Genomic DNA, 17,175 nt, shown 5'->3' on the forward strand with positions numbered 1-17,175 from the left:
ATAGAAAGAAACAAAGGGCTGATCACTTCTTGACAGTTACATACTCCTACTTAGGGATTAAAAAAGTAACACTAAGCCAGCATTTTACTTGTCATGTGATACAAAACATTTCAGTTTGCTGAAACAAAATGTATTACTTATAAATTTCTACAAATAAGCATACCAGTCTCCTCATTACTGCTTTCATCCGATTTAGATGCACTTCCTACTGACGATGAAGAAGGCCCACCGCCAGGCCCATTTTGTACACTGGCAATTGCATTCCTCGGAGGGGGGTCTTTGTGATGAAACTCATTTTCAGGTATCATGTATGACTTTCTACTTTTCAACTGCCCAGAGTAGCTGAAAGTCGCACAAAGTGTTTAAATATACAAATACAAGTCAAAAGGCACAAACATGGGGTTTAAAAGAATAAAATTAGCAAGTTATTCACTCTGCTACTTGATTCCAGAGAATAAAAAATATTAATTTTCAGTAAGTTCCTGAATGTCTTTATAAGAGAACCTAGATGCTTTCTTAAAAATTTCAATGTAAACTAATCCTTCAACTAAAATGCCTTTTTTCCACTATTGAAGATTTGATAACTCAACTGATGATAAAATTACATTTCCTCCAAACCAGGATATACTATATATGATTTTTGAAACTATCATCCAGTATAGACCGGAAGCTGATAATCAGAAGTGACAACTCTCACCAGCCTGTGGGAACATGATCGCATAATCTCCCATAATCTCCTGAAGTAAGGCAGAAGATAAACTTCAACACTGTAAGACATTTTAAAGTCTTCAGAATCCTTCTGTAATCTAGTCTCATAAATCACATTAAAGTATAATTGTGTTACCCCATAGCCAATGCATATAGATCTGGCCTCTTCTCTTTTTCCTCTTGGCAGATTTTATGCACTCTTCTTTCCAAAGCCTGACCCAGATTCAAAACTTTTGGGTACCAAGGAAGTATTTTTGTTAGCACAATCAAGATATTCCTGATGTGAGTATATTCGCCTGTTTCAAGGCAATGTACCGATGCCTACAACAAACATTTTAAGATCTGTTATTAAAAAAGTATAAGTAATGAAGAGAAAAAACCACCTTTGAGAAATACAATTTTTTCTTACCTTGGTTAGTTTGTAATGCCATTTATGTACAACGTGTCGAAAATTTTCATAGTCTAATTGATCAGCTTTATTTCCACCATCAAAACCAGTTGCCCGTAATATAGTAAGAAATCCTGGATAATTTCCACATTCCTAAGGGCAAAAAATAGGCTGTCACTTTTAAAGAAAAATTCTGTCCTCCAAAATAGTAGAAGCTGAAACTTAAGTAGACTAGATTAATGATTCCATGTGAAAATATAATGTGTATTTTCAATGATAGGTAGTTTTCACAGAAAGATCCACCTTATTCAATGACATTAATTTGAAATGTCAGTTTGAGATAGGATAAAAATATAGCATGTTTTTTAATAATGAATGAATTGTGCTTAAATTTTAAACATTGTTGTACAACTGAATCTTAAACTCAGCTTCCCTTTTAAAACTGAACCCAGAGCTTACTGGAAGCGGTCATTATATACATGGTAAATGGGTAAGAGTATTTGTCATACCTTTTCATATGTGGCTCTATCACTGTGCCACCTGGTCACAGTCTCTAACATGCAGCAAAGGAATCTCCCATATCGACTAGCTTCATTTTCAGTACAGCTTGCGACTGTGTAAATTATATCAGAGAAAACCTACAGAAAACAATGTGTGAAAAATAAAAACAAATGAAGGTCAAAATTAGTTCAAAATATTAAAAGATCATGTAATAGCAAATCATAATAAACTAAACAGGTAAGTTTAGTCAAAATGCATCTTCCCCTTTTATATTCACAATTCCAGAGACCTTTAAAGATTCTGGCTTTTGTGAGGAAATAGCACATTCATAAAGCAACAATAACAACAACAACAACAAAAAAAAAACCACTTTTATAAAGAAAGCGGATTTACAATGAGGGAAGAAAAAAACTATCATTATTATTACAACGTAACTTATTTAACAAAGACTTAGCCATAGATATTACTGGGGTTAAGGGGACAGTAAGCAGAGGCGAGGCTGATAGAAACTAGAAATAGGCAGCTGAGAGGCTGTAACATACGTCATGTTTTTAGACCACAAAATGCAGCAACTTATTATTATGAAAAAAGCCAGATGCAAAAATATGTGAATGTGACCACATTGAAAAGCATCCCTGCTTTTATATATGTGCAAAAGTGTAAGCTTTTTCATTGCTTCTTGAGGGGGTGAAGGTTAAAAATGGAGAAGAGAGTTCTGCCTATTATGACAAACATATAAACCCAAATGTTGAGTTAATGGATTAACTAGGGGTGCTTATTATATATCAGGCACTACTCAAAGTGCTTTTGTGTATAGTGACTCATTTATTCCTCATAACAATCTTATGAAGCAGGTACTATTATCCCGTTTTACAGATAGAAAACTGAGGCACAGAGAGGTTAAAAAAAACTTGCCAAAGATCATATAGCTAGAAAGTAGCAGAGCTAGGATTCAAGTTCAGGCACTTGGCTCTTGAGTTCATGCTTTTAACCACACACACAATAATACCTCTATAGATTATATATAATGTTTAGCTATCTTTGTGTGAGACTTTTTTTTAAAGGTTGCAATAAAAAGAACTTACTCGATCATAGCAAAGAAGTGTGGAAAAATTTGGAGTTTTCTGTTGATGTACCAATTCAACAAAACGAGCACAGTAAACAGCATCAATTGCTGAAAAAATACATCGAGGAAATATACACAGCTGTAGAAATTTTGTGATGGTCTCATTTTTGGTAGATTCTAAAAATAAGGGAAGAATATATTAAGTGGTAAACTTCTTCCTCAAGTGCCTCAAGGCCACTAAACATGACAACATAAACTTTAGTGTAGAGAATGATATAAAACCACAAACTATTTATAGTTTGTAACCAAAAGGTCATGCCTGGGATAAGACTTTCATTTTCACTCTGTGGACATTTTTCTACCTATAATTTCTCCAGAGATAAGATTTTATACAGAAAAGTTGAATGATAAGCTGCCAATATTGTAGTTTTAAGTTAATTAATTTCACCAGCAAATTAAATCTGTTCCTTCAGTGAACATGTGAAGTCGACTCTGCGTTAATGAATAACCAAAGAATGGGATAGTGAACACTGAGTTGAAATACAAACATAATATACTTCAATACCTCCAAAGTTATAAAAGTTTGCTTTTTTAATGTAGCAGTGGCAGAAATGTAACAATTCCAACAACTTACTTGCTAAAAGCCAATTGTCCTTTTCCAGTTTCAGTCTCTGTAGCACTCGCTGTACATGTTCCATCTGCTTCTTTTCTTCTTCAAGAAGCTTGTCCTGAAGGGCAGTACATCGCTCCTTCTCTTTTTTCTTTTTATTTGGAGGCTACAAAGTATAAGTTGGATACTTTTCTAACTACAGGCACATTACCTCTCCTTCTTTTAATTAAAAAATTTGAGGAGATAAATGCTGATATCTTATACTAATTACTTCAACAGGGATGTTTAGGAGTCCACTTGGATGTGCTTTGACCTCCATTCAACAAATCCAAGACAAAGTCAGTCTTCGTACACTATCAAAACAGGATACCTTCTCAACACTGGTACTTTTACTCTGAGGCATGGAATCATCTTTGATCCTTCCTTCTCTGTTCCAATATTCTAACTGCTTACAAGTCTTTTGCATTCCTACTACCTCCACCATAGTCTATGCTCTCAGTACTTCATAATGAATTACCCAAAAAGCCACCTAGTTGGTCTCCCGTCTAATGCCAGTCCCTTGCCCTATCAAACGTATCCTTCATATCACCGTCACAAGCAATCTGCCTAAAGTACCATTTTTACCATTATCACTTCCCCACTGAGGAATCTAAAATAGCTCTCAATTTTATCAAGCCTTCCTTTTTTTTTTAAGTGCATTTTTAAAAACTAATTATTTATTTGGCTGCGCCGGGTCTTAGTTGAGGCACGTGGGATCTTCGTTGCAGCACACGGGATCTTCTTTTAGTTGCGGCATGTGGACTTTTAGTTGCGGCATGCGTGCAGGATCTAGTTCCCCAACCAGGGATCAAACCCCGGCCTCCTATATTTGGAGCGCGGAGTCTTAACCACTGGACCCCCAGGGAAGTCCCTCAAGCCTTCCTTTCTAACTTTCATCGCTCTACATCACCTGGCCCCAACCTAACCTTTCAAATTTATCACTAAGCCCAATCGCCACAGTAAAAGTGGTCTCTTTAAACCTCAGACTACTTCATACCTTTGCTGAAGCTTTACAGTCACCAATTTGCCTCCATATTTCCAAACTTAACCTATCTTCAAGGCCTATCCAGTTCAAGACTCACCTCTTCAATAAAGCTTTCTCCTAAAGGATTCTCCTTTGGGGAATTCCTATTGCTCTTGCAATTGGAGTTAAGTAGATCATTTTAAGTTGCTAACACAGCCCTCAAATAACTTTTGATTGGTCATAACCTCCACGTACTCACCAAGCCCCTGCCCCACCCATGGAGAGGATAACCTCTAAACCCACTTAGAAAAACATTATGTGTAACAACAAGATAGGAACCTGAGCTAATACAATTCCAAAGTATGGATAATGTTGAATTAATACCATGAAGTTATTGTACTTGAGCTACTAGACCAAAAACCTACCATTTCCTGATTGTCATCAATTGCTTTCATCTGGACTTTAAGTTTATTGACTTCCCGTTCATAGCTGGTATGTGGAACTGCAAGGTCATACATTGTCAATGACCAGAATGTGGCATAGAATTGAGGGCTGATGTCGTCCCAGACTTTGGAAACATGTAAGGAAACCACTGCTTCATGGACAGGAGCCATCACCATTTCACATGATGTAATGTACTTGTGAACTTTATGTTGCTGTTTATTTCCCTTCTCTGATTTTTTAAGTTCATCATACTTTGACTGGAGATAAAAAGTAAAAACACACACATACAATATAATTTATAGCACTGATTTTCATAGTATAAAAACCTAGGTTCCCTTTTCAAGAATCAGAAGATGACCAATCAAAACTGTTGCAGGAATTCTAATTTCTTACCAACAACATTTCTTTTAAGATAAATCATCCCTGGAAGCTGTTTCAATATTTAGCCCTGTGTGCTTACTATGAGCTTTTCCAAAGATTCTTATTGCATCTGACCTGTTGAGTAAGTGAATAGGGTATGTGGGCCCCCTGTCCATTTCCCCCACCCTACTCTCTCTTGCTGTTGCATGAAGGATTGAACATGCAGGGTTTCCACTCCTGCTTTTGAGATATTCAAGGGAACCAAGTAGAGGGTCTTAACACTAGTAAAGAGGCAGAATGGAACTAGTAACAGCCAATCAAAACAGAATGTTTTATCACTACATGTAGCCCCTATCATCTGTTACGATTTGTCAATTAAGAAGCTGGATCAACACAAAGAAAGGTTATGAGAACGTTACCATAAGACCACTAAGTAGGGGGACCAACTGTCCAGGTTTTCCAGTGATTGAGGGGTTTCCCAGGATGCAAGACTGTAGTGCTAAAACCGGGAAAGTCTCAGGCAAACCAGGACCAACTGGTAACCCTATTGCTAAGCTAAATTATGATTTTCTCTGAATGGCTATGGTATACTGGAGTTTAAAGCATGTGGGAACTGACTTAAACCACAGCTTTTTTTGGCCTGATTGGTTTATCCTAATTTGGGGGAGAGTCAGAGGAAGGCCATACCCTTAATTGTATGAGAAAAAGAATCTGTTAGTACAATGGGAGGGACTACATATTAGTTCATAGAATGTGTGTCAAACATAAAAAAGAAAACAATACAAAGTGGAGTTGTTGCTATTATCTCATGTCCTTCAGTCTCTTTGAGACGAAAGAGCTCTCACCCAGAAAACTGTCTGGGTTAGGCATCATCCCTGAAGATGAACCTAAGAGGAGATCTAAAACTAGCTTCTTCTTTATGCTAGAAAGCACTTAAATCATTTACAGTTTGTGCTAAACATGGAGCCCAGAACTAGAAGGTCTGAAGTCAAAGGTCCCACTTCCAGTTCTGCATCGTGATAGGCAAAAAGAGTCTTGGCTCCTACAGTCCAGCTGCCGTCCCTCCTGAGCGCTCCATACCCCAGGCTCACTGGATTGAAGGCATGCCAAGTACTCTTTGTTCCACAGGGTATCTCAAACAGGCTCTGAGAATCATACAATTACTTTAGAAGTGGGAAAAATTATCTCCTGTCTTCCCCATTTTAGAGAGCATGCTGGTAACTACTGAGGCCACATAGGTGGCAAAGCTATAAATATAAAGAACATTACTTAGGAGAGAGGTCCAATTACACCAGAGACCTGAGAGAATAGCAGCTGGGATAAGAAAGGCTTTTAAATTTTTGAGGGTGGGTCCTATTGAAGGCAACTAATATGAATCTATGTGAACAGAAAGACAGCTGTTGAGGTTCTAACAAAACACAGAATAAAACAGTGATGAAACTACCTAAATAAGATAGCTTATCTACCTGATTTGGTCATATTCAGAATATGAACTAGGGGAAAAGCCTTTCTTTTAGACCAGTGCTGCAAGGTGGCTCTCAGCAATTAAAACTGAAAATTAGGTTACAGGTATGACAGTGTTATAGAATAGCCCCAGTCTCCCTAATCCTTTGGTTCTGAATCTGTGACTTCTATTTCCAGGCACCCCCCTCATTCCTATGTAGTTGAAAAAAAAGCTTGATCAGAAAAGACAGCTATACTGCATATTTGCCTAGGACAAATATTTCCTTGCCTAAAGTCAGTTTAACCCTTCTTCAAGCTCACATCTTCAGTCAAGTAGATAAGTATAACAGCTCTACAAAGTCACCTGGGGAACTAGACCTACGGAATAGAACTGATACCCACTGTTACTGTACTTTTTTTTGTTGTTTTTGGCCGTGCCATGCAGCATGCGGTATCTTAGTTCCTCAACCAGGGATCGAACCCATGCCCCCTGCAGTGGAAGTGCAGAGTCCTAACCACTGGACCGCCAGGGAATTCCCCGCTGTACTTCTAATTACTGTTCAAAAAGCTCTTGGCCTAACAATGTTATTCCCATGAGAGCCTGCCAATAGTCAATTTATGGAAGGGACCTAGCAGCCCTCTAATACTCATACTCTCTCATCAAAGGTTCTTCAAGAGGGGCTTTCACCCAAGAGGCAAAAGTAAGGATCCCTAGGAAAGCCTGGATGCCCAATCCAGTGTAACCAAGGTTGCCGAGGAATTCCCTTTCTAGAGGGTGGCATGTGGCCTACCCCTGATTTGGTTGTATAGCCACCTCTGTATAGTTCTCTGTTTTTCTCCTCAAACTTGAAAGGAAAATGACATTTCTTTGTTTAGATATTTTTATCTCTTAAATGACAAAGACACAATATTTTACACAGGCTACGGAAAAAGTAGCTGTTGGTATGAATGACCTGCTCCATTTTCTGACCTGGAAAAGTTCAGCCAACCTCAGGCAACCAGGTGTTCCTGTTTGCTAGGGTTCAATAGCGCTGATTAGTGTGTCACTTCTCAGTATAGCACAGGGCAGGTCAGAATTTCTGAGATGAAGCAATTCTCCCACCTCAGTCCTTCAAGAAATCAGGTCCCCTGTTGTATAGCTGAGACTGATCTACTGTGGGGTGGGGCGACAACACAAAACATAACTACACAAAGAGAGCATAACAATTTTCTGGATTGAGAGAGTCTAAAGGAGAAGGAGCAGCCCAATCCTACTCCCTTATTCCCTTTTTCCCTCTAGAGAGTACAGCACAGTATTACAAGTGATAATTGAATCAATTAACATTTAGTTAGTTGTTAGAGGGTAAGTGTGAGACTGTAGCAGTTGATATGTAAACACTAACAGCTGATGGTTGATTAAATGATCAATTAGATCCCAAATTTCTCAGCACCTTTTCCCCCACTCTACTACACAGCCCTGTATCCCCACTGGGAACAAGAAGGGAGCCTACTTAAAGATAAGGGAACAAGATCTTCCTCAAAATCTGTAGTGAAAGCCTTGCATAGCATAGACTTAAAAAACAACAACAGATAAACAGAAGGGCCAGAATCTAAGCCTACAGAAAAATGAAGAATATGCTTGGGCTCCAGTCAGAGTGGGGAAGTACCACAGTTTCCAAACAGAGTACTGACCATGGCCCTGAGGGAAAAGGAAAAGTAAATTCCTATTAGAGGTAACTGGTTTAAAGGGAAGAGTCCAGGTGGCAGATAGAGAAAAGGAAGGAGGGCTGTCTTCTCTTCCCCCACAACCTTACTTGAATTTCAATACAGTCACTAACAGGATACCCTGCTTGGGAGGGCTCGCTCTAGTTTGCTTTTTGTTGTTGTTTGTTGTCAGTTGTTTCATTTAGGTGGAGAGAAATAAAACAAGAGCCATGAATATACCTTTCCTAGAAGTTACACAACAGAGAGTGCAAGAGTATTTAGAATGTTTGGGGGTGGTTAAGTCTGTCAGTCTTTATTTCTTTCAAGGCAGTACATGTAATAGCAAGTCAACTGTCTGACAGTGATACTGTCACTGAGGAAACAGGATTCTCTGTATTCAAGAGGAGTGTTTCTCAGAATGACGTACCACATTCGCCTGCATCAGAATCATCTAGTGCTTGTTAAAAAAACAAAAACAAAACAAAAATCCCCAGGTACCATTCAAATTACTAAATTAGAATTTATGGACATGGGGTTGAGTTTTTAAGATGCTTCCTTGGTGATTCTCTAATAATTCCCTGATGAGCTGCACTAATGTTGGAGAACTATAGTTCTAGAGGGCCCATAAGACATCAACTTGGACAACTGGTGGTGTAGTAACAATAAAATTATAGAACTAGTAAGACTTACTTTTTAAAGGGGATATTTTCATTGCCCACTGCACAGAGCTGAGTATTAACAAAAGAGCAACTCTCTCTATCTATGTCAAATTAAAATGCATTTACAAATAAAACAGTTAAGTAGTAATGTGATCATTCCTGAATGGCAGCAAAGATACTTATACTTACCGAAATATGGTGTGCATACATTGGCCTAGACAGGAAAAATGCTGCATCATGGGGTGTGTGAAATTCATTACAGAGCACATCAATTGAAGGCACTCGCTTTATATAATCTTCTGTGCTTAGATTAGATGCTAAAAACCCACCAAACTGTACCAGGGTATCATGACACTAAATTTAAAAAATAAGACAAAAAACACAAATGTGCTACCATTTTACTAAACCAACATAACATTTTCCAAAATGACTAAGATATATTTTAACAATATTTTGATTAACAATTAAGAATTCAAATTTTACTACTTGAAAGAACTTTGGAGACAATCTACAAACTTAATCATATATCATACTACAAAAAAGATACCCAAGTCCTGAAAAGTTGACTAATCTAAGACTTTAATAGTCAACCAAGGTCTCAAGTTCCAAGCTATTGTTCACCACCTTTAGTAGCAGAATATATTTATCTAAATCACATAGAACAATTTTATGTACATGCAAGTCAATTTTCTTGGCCCTTAAAAGTCGAAAACTTTATAAAATATGATGTTTTTTATTTCCTTGTAATATAGTTGGTGACAGTTAAACACATCTTGTAGGCTAACCATAGGTTTTGGTGCTTAATATTTTTAAATATATTTTATAAATGAAGATCATATCTACTTTGTTGTGGCTGAAATTCCAGATTTCCAGAGATCAGAAAAGATGAGAGCAAACAACTTGACGTTATCTACTTAACTGAAAACATTATACATATTATTATATCCCCTAGATCCATCTCTTAAATATCATAATTTGCAAAGAGTCCCAATTTCCAGAATGTCTGTTATATATATAATTACATATTATATATTGTATATGATATATATATGATGTGCAAAATGACATTTTTCAAATTGTATCACATTCTATATTTTCCACTATCAAGATTTAAAAACCCACAGAAACACAAAGGCCACTTTAACTTGCCTGATCATAGAGCTTTCCCACGAGTTTCAAATGTTTCTCTCCACCTTCCTGAAAGATTACCCCATTCCTCTGCTGAGCCATAAGCAAACAGAGAGGAAGAGCAAGGTCATGGTCTAATAGTGCATCCTTTAATCTCTGGGAGGATTTTTTAGTGTTTCTTATCTGGCCAAAGTAACCACCCTGCAAAAGAGAAGACATAACTTTACCAGTGTACCAGTACATAAAACATGCCATCTGATTTGAAGAAAAAACAGAAAGGGTTTGGTTACAATCCTGAAGATAACAAACCCACACACTCTACATTCCTTCCCTCTCTTTACAAATTTATTTTACTGACACTATTACTGCCACTGGCTTTAGTCACTGGCTTAAAGATAACTGTCAACTGTCTTTAAACTTCTACATATTTTCCACTTTCTACCATGCAGTCCCTTATAAAGGATTATCCTTTAGTCAGTGTGGGGCAGAGTCAACAACTGTCAGATTTATGCCCATTGGGGTATCAAGGACCACAGAAGATTTGATATTTATTTCCCTCCAGATGTATTACTTACTGTCTTTTACACTTTGTTTCAGCTTTTTTAAAAAGGTTAAAATAACTAGTATATCGCAATTTTTAAAAGGGAGGTGGGGGCGATTTTAAGAGGAGGGTATGTATGGCTTTGACACTTAGCTTTATGTACTTATGTGCTGTTTAAATTCTTTATTATGAACATGCGTACATTTTGATTACTGCAGCTTTGTAACACTGTCTGAAGTCTGGGAGGGTTATGCCTACTGCTTTGTTCTTTTTCCTCAGGATTGCTTTGGCAATTTTGGGTCTTTTATGGTTCCATATAAATTTTAGGATTATTTGTTCTAGTTCTGTAAAAAATGTCATGGGTAATTTGATAGGTATTGCATTCAATCTATAGATTGCTTTGGGTAGCATGGCCATTTTAACAATGTTAACTCTTCCAATCTAAGAGCATGGGATATCTTTCCATTTCTTTGAATCATCTTCAATTTCCTTTATTAATGTTTTGTAGTTTTCAGCTTATAAGTCTTTCACCTCCTTGGTGATGTTTATTCCCAAGTATTTTATTTTTTTTGATGCGATTTTAAAAGGGAGCATGCATACATTTTGAATTTTGAGTCACTAAACAAAAAGAGCAATTCTCACCTCAGCTTTTAGTTGCTCTCCACCAGTCATGGCCTCTAGTTGCTCCATTGTCATTTCTTCTGTAATTTCTATTCCTGCCATTTTTTGTACCACTTCTTTCAATATAAGCAGGTCAAAACTATTTAGGAAAAATAAGAAATAGTCTATAGTTGAAACTTCAAACATAAAAGTAAAAATGAATTGTAATTAATATACTAAGAATCCCTAAATTATTTGTATATAAATATTTGGGGCATGTAGTATGTTTAACTTTTTACTTGGAAGTAATTTCAAACTTACAGATAGGATACAAAGATAAGAACAGTACAAAGCACACCCACATAGCCTTTATCCCTACTTCACCTGTTATTAACATTGTGAACATCCCGTTCACTTTATCATTTCTGCTTTCTCTCTCTCTCCCCCATCTTCTCTCTCTCTCTCTCTCTCTCTCCCTCCCTCCCTCCCTCTCTCTCTCTCTCTCTCTCACAATTTTCTTGAACTATGTGAGAGTAACTTATCTAGTAAGTAACATCATTTTAGAGGTACCTAAAATTCCTAATTACCCCTAAAATTGCTAATGTGTTTCCTAAGACTATCGCTATTCTCTTACATAACCACAGCAATAGTTATCAACTTTAGTAAACCTAACACTGATGCAATACTTTTATCTAATATACGGTCATATTTCATTTTTAGCAGCCAACCCAATAATGCCCTTCATAACATTTTTTTTTTATCCTCCAGTACAGGATGCTCAATATATATTTTTTGATAGTATAGAGCCATCTCTTTAAACAATCACACACACTTAGGAGGAATGGAGGGAGGGAGAGGAGAAAAGAAAAAAGGAAGGAAATGCAAATTCCAAGTTGTGATATTTGAGCCTAAGATGACAGTTTAGTGGCCTGCCTTAAACATATTTATTACTGTGCCAACAGTTATTCATTTGAATTCTCAAAGTTTAGGACTGTCAATGGAAATAACACCTTATGACTTCCAAGATCTTCCTTACTTTGTTAAGTAATGAAGATAAGGAAAAACATTCTTTCCTACAGAACAAATACAGATGTTTTTCCAAAGAAAGGTAAAGCTAGGTATACCCAAGACACAAGTTAATAGACAAAGGAACAGTTTTCTAAGATTCTTATTAAGTGCTTACTCTCTCAACTTGCCTCGCTTCTCTAAACATAGTTTTTGAAAACAAGAGGGCCCTCTTCAAATAAGTATGCAACAAGTACCAATGAAATATTTTGTTTTTCCTTTAAACAATCTTTTCATTAGATGGTCACAAAAACTATATCACAGTACAGAAAACTGAACTAGAGATTTAAAAGTAATGTGATGTTTTCCTGGCCTATACAGACACAGAAGAGTAAAATGTATACGAATGGCCAATAGAGGAGTATAAAGCAAGTGATATATGCGGATTAAATCCCAAACCTAATTTTTTTTAAGCTTTCCCTAAACCAAAATAATCTGTCAAGAATTACTTAGGTAATACTTGTTTGGAGCACCAGATAGCTTTACAGATTTCTGTTTGCTTTCTACCAGAAAGCTTTTGAAAACCATTTCCAGTTCTTTTGAGTCTAGTCAGTCTATTGCTGATGGGGTTTAATATACATTCCAATTCAAACTCTAAGCACTGATATTGGTCCAGAATAAAATAATAAAACTCAGTATTTATAAAGAAAAGAAGACAATGTCCAAAAGGTGCATTAGTGTTACCTATCTCTGAAGTTTAAATTCAAAAAATAGTTGTGTTTTAAAGATACTATATATACCCTCAAAATAAACACATTCCTACCAAATGTTCAATGTAAAGGCCAATTACTGTCCAGTAGCATAATCAATAGTACAATGAGTTTTGCCATAAGAGGATTTACAATATACCATATCAACCATTTATTCAAAAGCCTAACAGGTAGTCAAAGTGAGTTAGTTACTTTAATGAGTTACACATATAGCCAAATATTACATTTCTTTCTGCATATTTTAAGTTATTTCTTTTAATTAAAGAATTCCATATAAATAAGTGAGCAATTATTTTCTTAAGCCTACAACCAACAAACAGTTTTTCAACATAATAGTAATGTCAGTATCCCAATACCGGCAGAAGTACTCTAATTACTGAATTTCATTTACATATAATTTGCTATGAATACCTTTTGCCTGCCTTTAGCTGATTAGCCACATATTGAAGAAGACCAGCAAGATCAATTGGATATTTACGAAAAACTGCACCACAGAAACTAGCCAGACCTATATGAGATAAAAAAGGAATAGGGCTTTTTAAAAAACAGTTCATAAAACAAAAAGCACAATATTAAGTGTTATTTCAATGAAATTTCCCAAACAAAATGAGGTGGGAAAAAGTTGTATTGCTGATGCCACTGAACAGAATTTTATAATTAATAATAGCTAATATTTATTGACCATACATATGCCAAGCAGTCTATTAAGCTCTTTATGTAATTATCTCATTTAACCTTTGCAGTAATTATCTCAGGTTGGTATAAACCTATCGATGAGGGAAATTCCGAACAGACAGGTCACGTAACTTGCTCATGGACACACAGTTGGTATGAGGTAGAACAGTGATTCAAACTTATACGGCCTGATTCCATAACTTGTGACGTTAATTAGGCCACAACAAAATCTTGCAGATAACTCAGTAAACTTGAATGATCAACAAAACACCTGCCCCTCAAATGTCTGAGTCACACAAAAAAATCTCATTTTATCTAGGAACATGCCACTAGTTGTGGAGGGGCAAGGAAACATTGCCAGACCAAGAGGCAATCAAAAGACCAATTTTAGCCAAGAGTCCTTATCACATTAGTAGGGAGAAAACCCCACTCAAGACAAGAGCAGGAGGGACTTCCCTGGCCATCCAATTGTTAAGACTTGGCACGCCCAATGCAGGGGGCATGGGTTCAATCCCTGGTCAGGAAACCAAGATCCTGCATGCAGCACGGCGTGGCCTTTTTAAAAAAAAAAAAAAGAGGAGGAGACCCCAGTAAAGTCAAGTGATCTGCAGCCTTTTCAAGAATTATTTGCTGAGCACCTAAAGGACAATGGACAAAACACAGGTCCTGCCCTCAAGGAACTTACAGTCCAGAGAGATATAGAAAACTAAACTAAAATAACTATGATGAATAAAAAGTTCCATAGAAGTACAGAAGAGGGGCACCTTATTCTGACTTTTGGGTTGTTAACAGGGAAAGCTTTCCAAAGAAAGTGACCTCTAAGCTAAAATCTAATGAATAAGTAGAAAATGTGTTGGAAGAGATGAGTGGGCATAGAAGGGTATCCCAAGGGTACCCCAAGAAGAGGGAATAACATGTGCAAAAGAAAGTGCAAGAAGTTCAGCATTAACGGAACCTAGAATATTAGGGAGGGGCAAAAGATGAGGCTAGTATAGAAAGGACCTGATCCCAAAAGAACTTACTTGTATGATTTATTACAGATTGCAGACTTCAAAGAGCAATGGGAAGCTACTGCAAGATTCAGCTATCAGAGACACAACAGGTTGAAAGAAAATGTAACTGGCTGCTAGAAATCAAAGGTACAAGGAAAAAAAACAAGGCTAGGGCTTTTTGTTAAACAACCAAGTTTTTGTTCTTTTAAGGTGACTGGAACCTCAGGATGGAAAGGAGAGAAGGGAGAATAGTTCCCTTAAGATTAATTCTTCTAGGGACTTCCCTGGCAGTCCACTGGTTAAGACTTCACCTTCAAATGTAGGGGGTGCAGGTTCGATCCCTGGTTGGAGAGCTAAGAGCCCACATGCCTCACAGCCAAAAAACCAAAACATAAAACAGAAGCAATATTGTAACAAATTCAATAAAGACTTTAAAATTGGTCCACATCAAGAAAAAAATCTTAAAAAAAAAGATTAATTCTTCTAAAGTAATAGAAAGGATGGGAACTTTCATCTCCCCAGTAATGCTTGCCCAAATGCTATCACAGCCAATACTGGCCTCTTGAGTTAGAAAATGAATTAAGTACCATATGAACCTCCTTACACAGCCAAGGACATGGACCCTCTGTAGAACAAGTTGAGTGGCTAGATATTCTCAAGAGCACTTGACAAATAGGCTCTTAGCATAGGTAACAGAATACATAGCATAGCAATGACAAAAGATGGAAATTTCATCCTTGGAAAAATAAAAATACTTACTCTGAAGCCAGCTTGAGATGGTTGTGTCGTCATGTTTCATTCTCTCCTTTTCTGGATTAGCTAAAGCTTCAATGATACAATCTTTCATATAATTAAGAAAAAATTTTGTCACCACATCCCTAACAAAGACCGCTAAAACAACAACAACAAAAAGCCACCCCTTGGAAAATAAATTGTTAGCTCCAATTTATTACCAATTATGGAAAAATACACTCACTGTAGTACCAACTTTTCTTTTTTAGCCTCTTTCCCAGCTTTCAGCAAGCAGATTCTAACTATATCAAAGATATTTAGTAATCTTAACATTGTCTTTCTCAGTATACAACACAGACACACACACAAACTCCCAACTGGTCAACCTCTCGATCAGCCAACTGAATCAACCTCAGATGGTTGCTAAAGGAACTTAGAATGAAAATAAAACATTCACCACTAAGATCAATGAAACGTGAAATCTATGTTATTACTTCACCTGAAAGGATACAGGCCAAGACGTCATAATTCAACGAAGTGAGGTATTTCAATGAATCTACTACAGGTGTTATTAAGTTATCATACTTCTGTATTTGTGACAAGATCTGGAAGACAGCAACAAAGAATAAAAGGCATTGACTAATCAAAAGAGAACTTTTACCGTGCTAACTAAATAATGGCTACACTTTTTTTTCAAAAGAAATAATGCTTAAAATTAGTTTCCTTCCATTGTGTATTTATATAAAACCTACTATTCTATCATTTCCTTAGAAAATATTTTCTTAGGCTACAATTTCCAATTAGGAAATAATTCCAGGGCATCCAAACTTGAATTTTGGAATTATAGAGGCTAGACTTATGTCAAATGTGTTTTAGAAATCTCTTTCTAAACATGAAAGTGTTACATCTGAATCACAATGAAATGCTGTTCAAATGTTTCTAAAAACTAAAATCAACAAATAATGCATCACTTTATTAATGTTTTTATAACTCAAAATGTGGTACACAAGACAATGTCAGTCTGTTTAATAACAGTAGCACTGTCACTTATTGTTAGAAAAGTAGATCAATGTGTTAAACATATTACATACTAAATTTTGTTTTTAGAATAACCATACAATGTTTCATTTGCTAAAGTTTTTGTCCCCTAAAACTATCAAACATTTTTAAACTACATCATTCTATTTCCACTTGTGCTGATTTAAAGACTACAAAAAGAAAAATCCCTGAAAATAGTATTAACCTCAAAACATACATAATCAAACAAAATGGTTGGATTGCTGTGGCTCAACTTCCCAATTTGTCTTCCAGAAGGCTTCACATTTTCCTTGGTTAGACGCCTACAAGGGGAGAAAAAGGTGGCAGGGATCATCTTAAGTAATTTCCCTTTTAATGTTGGTAGCTTTGTTACATCATGAAAAAAATTTTATTTCCCAAATATCCAAAATGGATCCATGTAAACAACCACCCTCATCATATGCTTTACTACAGGACTTGGGCTATTTTGATTAGGCATTCTCCAAGAGGGTATTAAAATTTTGTATTAATGCTTAACATTTACAATATACACATGTTCATTTTATAGTAATAGTCTAATAAGCATTAAAACTCTTAACGTACTCTACAAGTACATAAAACTCTTCTTACAGAGAATAATTATTTTAGATTTAGAAGGGCTCATTATCACTTTAGGGATTAAGATATCAAATTTGGTGTAATACTTTGAAATGCCTCATGCCATCTGTGTCAGTGACCCTAACAGAGTAACAGCTAATGCTGCACTCACTCCTTGATACAAGAAGTTCTCTGGTTTTCATATTCAAAGTAAACAATTCTTGAAAAATCAATTCTACTCTTGTCCTTCCTC

The 17,175-nt window shown here is 36.3% G+C and overlaps 1 protein-coding gene across 10 annotated transcripts in view; it reads right to left on the reverse strand.

Moving 5' to 3' along the window:
* THOC2 (THO complex subunit 2) overlaps positions 1-17,175 on the reverse strand; it is a gene marked incomplete at its 3' end in the record, with an annotated part of 103,221 nt that overhangs the window by 19,275 nt on the left and 66,771 nt on the right. For 6 of the 10 annotated variants that reach the window (XM_082681226.1, XM_082681227.1, XM_082681225.1 and 3 more), the window contains exons 16-29: positions 16,552-16,648; positions 15,820-15,913; positions 15,336-15,416; positions 13,321-13,417; positions 11,177-11,294; positions 10,015-10,194; positions 9,055-9,219; positions 4,702-4,977; positions 3,298-3,439; positions 2,683-2,840; positions 1,606-1,734; positions 1,118-1,249; positions 845-1,029; positions 164-342 (exon numbers count right to left, since the gene is read on the reverse strand). In XM_082681226.1, the coding sequence (XP_082537352.1) occupies positions 164-342; positions 845-1,029; positions 1,118-1,249; positions 1,606-1,734; positions 2,683-2,840; positions 3,298-3,439; positions 4,702-4,977; positions 9,055-9,219; positions 10,015-10,194; positions 11,177-11,294; positions 13,321-13,417; positions 15,336-15,416; positions 15,820-15,913; positions 16,552-16,648 (2,033 nt within the window). The remainder of the gene's footprint in view (positions 1-163; positions 343-844; positions 1,030-1,117; positions 1,250-1,605; positions 1,735-2,682; positions 2,841-3,297; positions 3,440-4,701; positions 4,978-9,054; positions 9,220-10,014; positions 10,195-11,176; positions 11,295-13,320; positions 13,418-15,335; positions 15,417-15,819; positions 15,914-16,551; positions 16,649-17,175) is intronic. The other 4 variants (XM_082681220.1, XM_082681228.1, XM_082681223.1 and 1 more) reach the window with 1 other exon arrangement.

This window comes from Grampus griseus, assembly GCF_964374135.1.
Source record: "Grampus griseus genome assembly, chromosome: X".
In the NCBI taxonomy this organism is placed as follows: domain Eukaryota; kingdom Metazoa; phylum Chordata; class Mammalia; order Artiodactyla; family Delphinidae; genus Grampus; species Grampus griseus.